At 40.4% G+C, this 10,332-nt stretch overlaps 1 protein-coding gene across 2 annotated transcripts; it reads left to right on the top strand.

The window, feature by feature from the left end:
- Window positions 1-711: 711 nt before the first annotated feature.
- On the top strand, window positions 712-8,544 carry LOC123069314 (probable sodium/metabolite cotransporter BASS4, chloroplastic). Of its 2 annotated transcripts, none has more exons than XM_044492143.1 (14): window positions 712-1,015; window positions 1,092-1,179; window positions 1,906-2,013; window positions 2,060-2,148; window positions 3,214-3,292; window positions 3,436-3,494; window positions 3,601-3,669; window positions 4,163-4,276; window positions 4,854-4,875; window positions 4,961-5,028; window positions 6,478-6,563; window positions 7,324-7,453; window positions 7,922-8,023; window positions 8,119-8,446. In XM_044492143.1, the coding sequence occupies exons 1-14, from the start codon at window positions 851-853 to the stop codon at window positions 8,185-8,187; spliced, it is 1,248 nt and encodes a 415-aa protein (XP_044348078.1). In that variant the 5' UTR covers window positions 712-850; the 3' UTR covers window positions 8,188-8,446. The 2 variants fall into 2 exon arrangements, with proteins under 2 accessions (XP_044348078.1, XP_044348079.1); XM_044492144.1 differs by having other exon boundaries at window positions 713-1,015; window positions 2,081-2,148; window positions 8,119-8,544.
- The last annotated feature ends 1,788 nt before the right edge of the window (window positions 8,545-10,332 follow it).

Raw genomic sequence — 10,332 nt, 5'->3', positions numbered from 1 at the left:
GGCCACCAGATTGGGTGGAGGTGCCCGTCCTTGAGCCGCCACCCCTTCTTCCTCGGCCCCTTGGCCGGCGACTTTGTCCGTCCGCTGGAAGGGGTGGAGGACACGCTCGTCCTCGAGTCGGCGACCGAGACGGGAGGGAGCGCTGCGAAAGAAGTTGACAGGCGGCGGGCACGGCTCCATGGACGACGTGGTTCCCTTGCCGCTTCTTCTTCACGCTGGCGGCGAAACGAGTTGGCGTGACGGTGGGAAAGATGGCCGCAGGAGGCGCGGAGGATGAGCCGACACTAATGTGGGGAGGCAACGCATGAAATTCGCCGGCCAGCAGCTGCCGGTGTTCCACGTCGTCGATTGTGGGCATAGCGAGGTGAGACTTGGCAAGGCCCGGGAGATCGGCGACCGCGCGCCGGGGGAGGGGGCGGGGTCAAAGAAATGACGGAAATGTCCCTCGCACCAGTCGCGCGTCTGATATAGGAAATCACAAAGGGAGAAGGGCTGGACATGTGCGGCCGCAAGTGCCGAAATTTACCGCTTCCCCAAAAATTTTTTTGGGACGGGCCGTTTGAACGGTTTTTTTAACCTCGGTCTTATAAAACGGTGGTTATTTTAGCGGAAGGGACGACATAGGCTAATAATCGTTGGATTGAATCCCTCCATATCTAAGCAACGTCAGATCCTACCATCGTCCACCCGTGGTGCATAAAAGGTCGTGTGCGCAGCTATTTCGATTTGCAGGATGCGCTGGAGATGGTGAATTTTCCGCTTGCTGACTGAAGCATTGGTGCTGCTCTCATCCCCACCCCGGTTCGGCGTCGCGCACGCCACACCGGATCCATAGCCAGTAGCCAGTGCGATGATAACCCATCACCCATCCCTGCTCCGCCTCCGCGCACCCCTCCCCGCCGGCCTCCGCCACGGGACTTCACACGCCTTGCTTTTCACCGCCGCCGCCTACTCTCCTCCGCCGCCGCCCCTCCGCCTGCTACCTCTGCGCGTCGCCGCTGGAGGAGCCTCACCGGTAATTCCACGAAACCCACTCTATCCTAAGCTTGTCACATGCTTCGTTCCAACTCAAGTGACTTGCGCCGCCGCAGGTAGGTCCTGATGGCGGCAATCGCGCGACGCCTCCCCCGCTGGGAGCCGCGGCGCTGGACTTCGCGCGGAGCAACTTCCTCCCGCTAGGTAAGCTTCCTGTTTCCACGCGATCTCAGTCTCGTTCCTAGTTGCATACTCAATTGATGTGTAATTTCATACTGCGAATTTCTGTGTGCAATGTAATGCGCGTGTACGAATAGTTGTGAATTCTCACCGAGTCAATCCAGGTGCAGTTCATTTTCAAAAAACAAAACAAAAAAAACAGCTGCATTTGGAATGCAGGCACTCCCTCCATCTACTAATACAAGGCCATTTCGTATTTTTATGTCTAACTTTGACCATTCATTTTACCAACAAAATGTGAGTTATATACCATCAAAATATGCCATTGGATGCACATTTGAATGAACTTTTCAATAATATTCTTTTACGATATACAACCCATATTTTCTTGACCAAAATTATAAGTCAAAGTTTGACACGAAAAACAAAGTGGCCTTGTATATAAAAGAGGGAGTATTAACTCCAGGTTGTGTGTAACTTTGCTTGAGTATGATGTTGACATTTGTCTGCAGAACGGAAAAGTGGCGTAGATTTGGATGTTTCTCTTTTTCTCTTTCTCTCAAGACATAGCAATTTTGCTTGTTTGAATATGAACCAAGTACTGTTTGGTATTGTAACATTAAGGTCAAGGTGTACAAATTGTATCCTTTATTCGTTGCACCATTTTGCTTTGGAGACGTTATCACTATGGTTTGTGCACATCTCAGGTCGTGAACTTAAGTTTATTGATTATTATCTTTCTTATCTTAGCTCTAATTGGTGGGATGACTTTGGGACTCCTGGATCCAACTCTTGGTTGCCTTGCTCACAAATATTCCCTGTCAAAATATAGCACTTTTGGGATATTCGTTATATCAGGTTTGGTTTCTTAACCTAGCGCACATGGTGCTATGTTTTCCTACAGTAATGGCTTTCTCTTGCATAGGGCTGACTCTGCGCACTAAGGAGCTTGGCGCAGCGTTACAAGCTTGGCCTGCTGGACTCTTTGGACTAGTATGACCTAGTGTTTAGTCCTCGTTTGTTGCACTTGTTGATCTACTACGGCTCTGGCCAAAATTGATAGTATGATCATGGGGACATATGAACCCACTTTCAAAACTCAGTGAAAAATTGTATTCCCATGTTTCAAAAACCTACAAAACAATCGGTGAAGGTAGACTATGTGATTTTTCATAAAAAAAAACTATGACTATTTGCGCTTGTGTAAAAATAAGAAAATGTGAAAGATACAATGACCATGACTATAGCTTCCTTATTTTCGCATTTTTGCTCAGGTCACAAATGGTTATAATTTTGTATGAAATTTTACATTGGCAGTTTCCACACAATACCTATATGTACGATTTTTCTTGGTAAGGTTTTGGAACTTAGAAATATGACTTTTCACTTAATTTTAGAAACGGGGTCATATGTAGCCAATTTCTAAAAATTCAGATACTTTGTGGATGTAACTGTGTCTACTTTTGAAGTATATCTGGATTCAACCTTCTCCGTCAGTTTGGACTTTGGTCAACTGGTCAGTGCATGAAACTTAATATGGTATTAGAGCCAAGAGGTCTCGGTTCAAGACCCGGCCAACACACTATCTATGAAAATAGTTGCGGCCTACATCGACCTCACGGCTAAGGCTTGAGGAACGACGCGAGGGAATATATTACCCTCTCTTTTCCATCAGTCCAGACTTTTGGATGAACTGGCTGGAGCATGCAATTTTCCCTCTCGGAGGGAGTAATATGGTATAAGAGCTAAGAAGTTGAGCCACAAATGAGATGGGGTGTTGATTTATGTGGATTGCCCAATCTTCTCCATTAGTTCGGACTTTTGGTTCTACTGGTCGGTGCATGAAACTTTCTCTATGACTTTAGTTACAAAAAAAACTCTGCCTATGTTGCGAATAGTTTTTACTCCCTGCATTATGATCTTAACGTTATTGCAGATCACATTTCACGCTAGCATTTGTGTTGTTTACTTGCAGTCCAATGTTGCCATTCCTATTTTATGCAACTGTTAGTTCCCCCATTTTGCTGACGTCTTTTATTGTTACGCGTCTCATCTCAGGGCTCAATTCTGTTGTTCACACCTTTTCTTGCACAATTTCTTGTGCAAATTCAGTTCTTCCCTCGTGAATTTATCACTGGTACAAGCCTCATCATCATGCTTATTTGTCCTATTCTCATAAGGATTTTCAAAATTTTATCCTGTCATTTCTTGTTGCAATGTGGCAGCCCATGCCTTTGTAACCGCAACTAGTTTGTTTGATGTTCACAACACATCTTGTAGGGTTGGCTATGTTTTGTTGCATGCCGACAACATTATCAAGTGGAGTCACACTAACACAGGTGCCACTCGCCTCTAATCATCATCCATTAACATCAACTACTTTATATTATTTTCTGGATAGCTAGTTCCATTCAAATCTAACACAATTTTACCATTGCTGGGTAGCTTGCTGGCGGCAACTCCGCACTTGCTCTTGCAATGACAGTCATATCCAATCTACTGGGCATTATGTTTGTAAGCACAACTTTGTTATTATATTAACCTTTTGTTTTCAAGCATCGCCACTGATTGAAAGTTTCAAACAATAAACCCAATATTGAGTTACATACTTAACTTATTTGAGCGTTTGAAAATTTAAAAAACACAAAAAGATATTATTCATTTTTCTTTTGTTCAATTTGAGTTTGATAATTCATGTGAGTCTTGATCTCCTTTTATATTTTAAATGTAATTGTCGTCTTGTACTCTTGTGTAAGAGTTACAAAATGCAACCCTCAGTCCTATAGATTAAACCGTAAAGAAAGATAAGCTGGATTGTCGACCAAAATCTTTCATAATGATATGTAATGAACTTCTATTAGTCTTGTCACAAAGAATTCCAGAGATTTTGAAGTTTTTTTCGGATTGTTTTAAGATAACCATCATGTTTTATTTTTTCGTTTACTTTCCACAGGTTAACTTCCCCTGCTTAGGAAAACCTGATCATGTTTCTTTGATCATGAACCAGGTACCTTTGTCTCTTGCAAAATACATTGGCACTGGAGCAGGAGTGTCTTTGCCTACTAAGGAATTATTCAGAAGTCTGGTTAACACTCTTTTAATCCCCCTTATTTTAGGCAAGGTATGTAGCTATTCATATCTTTGTATTCCACTCCATGGCTTTTGTTCTGTTATTTCAATACAATGTATCGTGTAATTTATGTGCATAATTTTCTTATTGCACTTTAAGTTTTGTAGTTGAATAACAGAGTCTGTTTTTTATGCTCATGTGTGTAAAACTGTAACTGTATCAGTGGAAAAATTTTATATGACAAACGCGATTTTTGGCATAGTTTAAGAGTCAGTTCGAATGAGCATCCATGTGAATATGCTGTTAGTGCAAATATGGTATCAAACCTTTAAGGCTTTAACTGGAATGCACATTGCAACTAATTTTTGTTTCATGACGAAGAATAAGGAGGAGTCCAGGGGTGCCTGTATTTGGACTCATCTCCTTTAGGTGCATAGTATTAGTTTTCTTTGCATTTTGTATTTCAGTCAGTTTCGCTTCCTGTTTTTGAACTGAAGTGTGGCGGGTCTGGTTTTGAAGTCGTTTCTTCATTTTAATTATTTTGTTAGTTCAGAGCAATGCAAAATTTTCCTGCTCTAGTGCAAGCCTGAAATAATAGGAGCTACACTTATGGTTTGTTCTTTATCAGGTTGCCCGAGAAACCTCAAAAGGTACGCAGGATTTAATATCTTTTCTTAAATTACTTTCACTTAGCAAGTTCTTAATCTGGAGTCCTTGTTTGTATTCCTTCTGTAGGTATTGCTGAATTTGTTGATGGAAATCGCCAGGGCTTTTCAGTTTTAAGTGCTGTTCTTCTCAGCCTAGTATGTCTCTAGCATGACTTCACTCATTCTTTTTCTTGCATGAATATATTAACTGATTATTAAGTCCACCTGTTTGTTGTATTAGTTTGTCCTGTTGTACAGAATTCGGCTACACTAGTAGTTCATCCACTGATGCTTGCTTACTTAAGATAATTGGAAAGGGGTGGGGTTGGTGGGACATTGAAGCTGTTCGAGCATTACACTAGTAATGATTTTATGTGACACTTTAATCTCCAGCACTCTGCAAGCTGGGAAATGTATAAATGTAATGGGCACCTGAAATTATTTCATAAATTCTCTAGCATCAAATCATTAGTCAGATTATTCATATCAATTGTTTGAAATATATCATGCATGTGCAATGGGAATTTCTTTGCATTTGTAGCAATCTGAATAGTCATACAGATCAATGCATGAGAGGTGATGCTGGGTGCACGCATACTGGAATTTCACTAAAGAGAAAACAGAGTAAAACACCAAATTGGGACAATGGAACTAATCTTTAGGAGAATGCTATGAAGTAGTGCAGGAAACTACAGTGTTTTAGCTGTAGCATACTGTAGTTGGAAATGATTTTATGTTGACTTTTATTATTTTATTTCGGTCTAGACAGGTTGTTTTGGAAGCAAATTTGTTTACCTTAGTGAGTGGCTAATTTATGATTGGTGATGGAAATGAAGTATTTTAAGACATCTGATAGTAGAGAAAGACTTTTTTCTTTTCCATACGCCTCCCAAAGGGGAGTTGAGTCAGGTTCCATTACTTTTGCATAACGGAATAGCAGTTCAAACACAAAAAAAGCATAAAACTTATGTAAACAAAGAAAAGCAAAAGACTACGAGGCCACAGCCCCCTAACCTGAGCATAGTCACAACAAATATACAGACCACCCAACCTAGGGCCCAAAATCAACAAGTTTAACAAAGGGCAAGCACTAGATCACCCAGCAAGCGGCCTCTCAAGACACCTCTCAGGCATTTCATCAGCAGAAGATGACAACCATTTTCCTGATCTTCATTCGTCATCAGACTCCTCAGATGTAGCATTTTCACCAGCTTTAGTTATCTGCAGAGTAGCACCAGCCGTATGAGTCCACACAGCTTCATGTGCCCGCACCACCGTGCGCTGGAGCATCGTCGCCCCGTCCAGCAAGTTCCTCTTGTCTGAATTGTTCTGCAAACCTGTCCACAAAACAGCCTTATTACTTGTTTTCCAGATTGCCCAGCAGAAGGCTGTAGAGCAAACGTACAAATCCAACTGAAAAAAACCCGTACAAGTCCAACTTTTCAGATAGAGCAGGTCTGCAGAACCGAGAACCACATTTTAGCTTTAAAGGGGAAGAAAGTTTTGGGGGTTGCTCTTGCTTTTATGTTGTTCTTTTAGTTTCTATCTATTACAAATTCGCCTATGTACACTGATTGGAGGACATTACATGTTTCCATTTCACAGGTCCCATGGATACAAGTAAGTAGATCAAGATCTCTGCTATTGTCCGTTAAACCAAAAGCTTTCGCTATTATTGTGACTATTGGAGTGTATGATTTTTTATCTGACCTTATTGTAGTTTCAAATTTTCAATTTTATGTAACTATTAGAAAACGTTGTTCTCAGCATCTGTAGAATACTGTATCCCTAGACCATGTTATGCCATTATGTCATTTTGACTAGGTGAAGTTTGTGGTTGAAATCATTCCATACTTGATACTATCACGCTTGCAATATTTTTTCACAATTATCAAACTAGTAACAGTTGTTACCACTTCTCTAGTCTGGACCGAATATAACTGTATGTTTTCACTTCTGGTAATTAATTGAAAACCTATCATCCGGCCTACTGAAATTATGCTCACAATTTGTTCACCTTTACTCAACGCTTGCATTACAAGTTGCATCTCCAATTGGTTACAATTTGATATACTGAGGCACCTACAGGTGTTATTGAGCAATTAGATAATATAGTGATAATGGTACTTTTTGTATACCGGTTACTGGTAGTATCATTTTGGACGGGATTGGGCACATGTTACTCAGTTTACGCTTACTAAGTAATCAGCAACCAAATTGAAATAATATATGTGAAAAGAAATAATGAAAACTTGCCTACTTTGTTCGATACAAAATTGTTTGATAAAAAAGAGTACCCTGCTTCATGCTCGTAGTGACTGTTAACTAGGTATTTTTGTGGCCACTGACGAGTTATAGCGTTTTCTGCTTTGGATAGGGTTTGCTGCTTATTATTGTTGGGAATCTAGTATCAAATCTGATTCTCTAACGGAGGCATATTTCCTGTCACAGGCTTCTACATCTTGCTCTGCTGGCATTCAATGCTACAACACTGCAGGTCTTGTCATGTCTTAAACAGAAGGAAGAGTCAGTCTTTGCGAGAAAAGAGTATGCACGAGCTGTCATTTTGGTGGCCAGTCAGGTCAGTCTTCATCAGCAGCAGCAGAATAAAAATTTGAGCAAATTGCAGTTGACACCACTAACGTCGACTCAAGTTGCACAAAACACTAGGGGTTAACACTAAGGTTAGATGATCTATACATGTAAGACAATGTAAACTGATACAGAATTACCTGCTGGGAAACAACTAGGCTAAGGTAGCGTAATTTCAAAAGGAAATTTACTGCTTAACCATGGAATCACTACAAGTCGTCGATCACGGGGTTATCACTAGACACACAGAGTAGCAGAAGCAGAGTCGATGAAGTGTGCCGTCGTGGTCCTAATCATACTACCCTATTTGGGAATGCATCCGGCTGAATCAAAGTGTGCTCGCTAATTGCGGTTGTAATAGTAAAATTTGCTAAACATGCAATTATTATTCTCTCAGTGTGACACCAAATTCTGTAATATTCTAGCTTCTGCTTAATTTTTTCTTGATGTCGTACAGAAAACATTGCCAGTGCTGGTTGCTGTGGTTGAGCAGCTTGGAGGTGCTCTTGGGGAGTCCGGACTTCTGGTCATCCCATGTGTTGCTGCGCACATTAATCAGGTACTTGTTGCGCAAGCAGCAATATTGCTCTTTGCACTTGCTTTCTGTCAATACTCAGGAGTCATTGCTGATGTATCATATAAATCGTTTTGCAGATCATTATCGATTCTATCCTAGTAAATTGGTGGCGCAAAAGAGATCAACGATCTACTAATGCAAAATAGCTTCAGAATTTGAATTTGATCTAAGTGCAAAGATCTACCCGAGCGAGGCTTGACAAATCCATGGTGAAATAGGTTAATTGGACTTGGTAGACCGCTTGGTGCACGACAAGGCCAGGGTCCTTATGATCCTAGAACCATTTAGTTCGAAGTCTACATCAATGTGGAGTAGGATAACGCCAACCATCCAAACCATGAACATCGTCGCGCCCCTTATGTTAGCAATTTCTAAACTCAAACTCTTGGATTTTTTTTCCTGCTACTGTAATGTGTTGGCTTGCTTGTGTAGTTTCAAGGTTCTATGAGACAATTGCCTAAAACTTCCAACTTATAAAACTGGGTGTAGAACTTTTCACCCCCTATCTAGTCTTTAAACACTCAGATCGTAACAATTGCTAACAAACAGCACCATAACCATGCACACGCCGGTTAAACCTACATGTTCCTGGTGAGGCGAAGAGGTGATTGTCTAATATTCGAGATCATTGTGGATGTTTTTTCTTGAGCGATGGCAGCTCCACTATTGTGCAGACATGGTTAGAGCTGGGGCATCGTGGAGATTGGAAGGCCTTTGCTCTGACCCTCCATTGGATGCCCACAAATTTCCTACGCCGAAGATTTTGGGCTCCACGGTACTCGCACTATGCCGACAAGAGTAACATGATTAGCAGATTGATGTAAGTGGTCTGAATGTTAGCCGCGAAACAAACTTGGCGAGTCGCTAGCAAGGCTAACTGGAATATAGGGAAGATGCAGGTACACTAGTTTCTTCGTACCAGTGTAATATGGCGAAATATACAAGTTTGTATTACAAGTTACTCCCTCTGTCTCAAAATGTAAAACTTCTTTTGACACTAAAATATCTCTTGAGAGAGAGGGAATACTTTTTTCACGCTGATTTGTCTTTTCAAAAATACAAGTGCAAACACTTAAAACTGTATAAGAACATTTTAAAGAGAAAATATATTTGAAAACTTGTTTTTATCACACATACAATTCATAACAAATGGTCAACCAACCTGTTAATCTACCAGTTTGTGTGAGAGAAGCATGTTTAGACTAAACACTTTGCTTTTCATCATGGTATGTTGCTTTGCAAGAATATCGTCGAAACTTTTTTCATATGGGACCCAGTTTTAAAAGTCTCGTGGCGATAAACATTCAAAAAAATGAAAAAAAGGAACATCATGTGGGATCTAGTTTTACTCAATAATTCTCAACTTATAAGCCAGTGCTAGAAAATCATGTTCATTCTAGACGCTTGCTTTCTGTGGCTAAAAATTTGCGCTTCAAAAATATTAATCGGAGTATGCTCATGTGGGATCTAGTCCTTGGTGATCTGGTCGCAAGTAACACACCGGTGAAAGATGATTGCACGGTTTGAAAGCAATGCATTTTAAATTTTTAGGAAAAAAATCACATGACAATGGCATCATTTTATTTCTTTGTATGCGAAGTGTGGTGTCCGGACCGAGTCGAAAAAGTAACAAGCTTGCATTTAGCACTTACGAAAAGAAATATTCCAATTCGATGGAGGGAATAGATGCACCCCTTTTGAGTGGGGTGATAACCTAAGCTTTGTAACTCCATGATACTAGAGTCTTCCTATTGAACGCTCTGTGCGTCCACTTTTTCCAGCGAATTTTTGCTAGTTTTTCCAAGTTTCCATTGAGTTTTCAGTTGTGTTATTTTATTTTTCACTTGGATTTTTTTACAAAAATACGTTTTTTTAAAATGCATACGTTTTTTCATACTTTAAATATGTATTCTTGGATTTGTTTTATATATTCTAAAATCAATTGTTGAACTAGAGAAAGGTAAAATAAAAACAGAAGAAAATAGGAAAACAAAACAAAGAGAAAAATAAAAAAGAACAAAAAAATATTAAACAAAGAAAAAATTGACAAAACAAAAACCAAATGGAAACATGATGAATCAAAAGAACCCCAACAATAAATAATTGTCATTTGTTGCCTCTTGGCTTATAAGTTGAGAATTATTGAACAACAAGTGCTTCAAAGGGATCCAGCCATCCGTTGCCTCTTGGTGAGCTAGATTCAAGGAAGATTTTCATCAGTTGGTGCACAGGTCAAAAAGTGAGCTAGTACCATTCATCACCAGCCTAGTTGGCTCTCTGTAGTTAAAAAT

This window comes from Triticum aestivum, chromosome 3B (assembly GCF_018294505.1).
Source record: "Triticum aestivum cultivar Chinese Spring chromosome 3B, IWGSC CS RefSeq v2.1, whole genome shotgun sequence".
Lineage (NCBI taxonomy): Eukaryota > Viridiplantae > Streptophyta > Magnoliopsida > Poales > Poaceae > Triticum > Triticum aestivum.
Note: the sequence above shows the minus strand (reverse complement) of the source record. Positions and strands in the feature narration are given on the sequence as shown.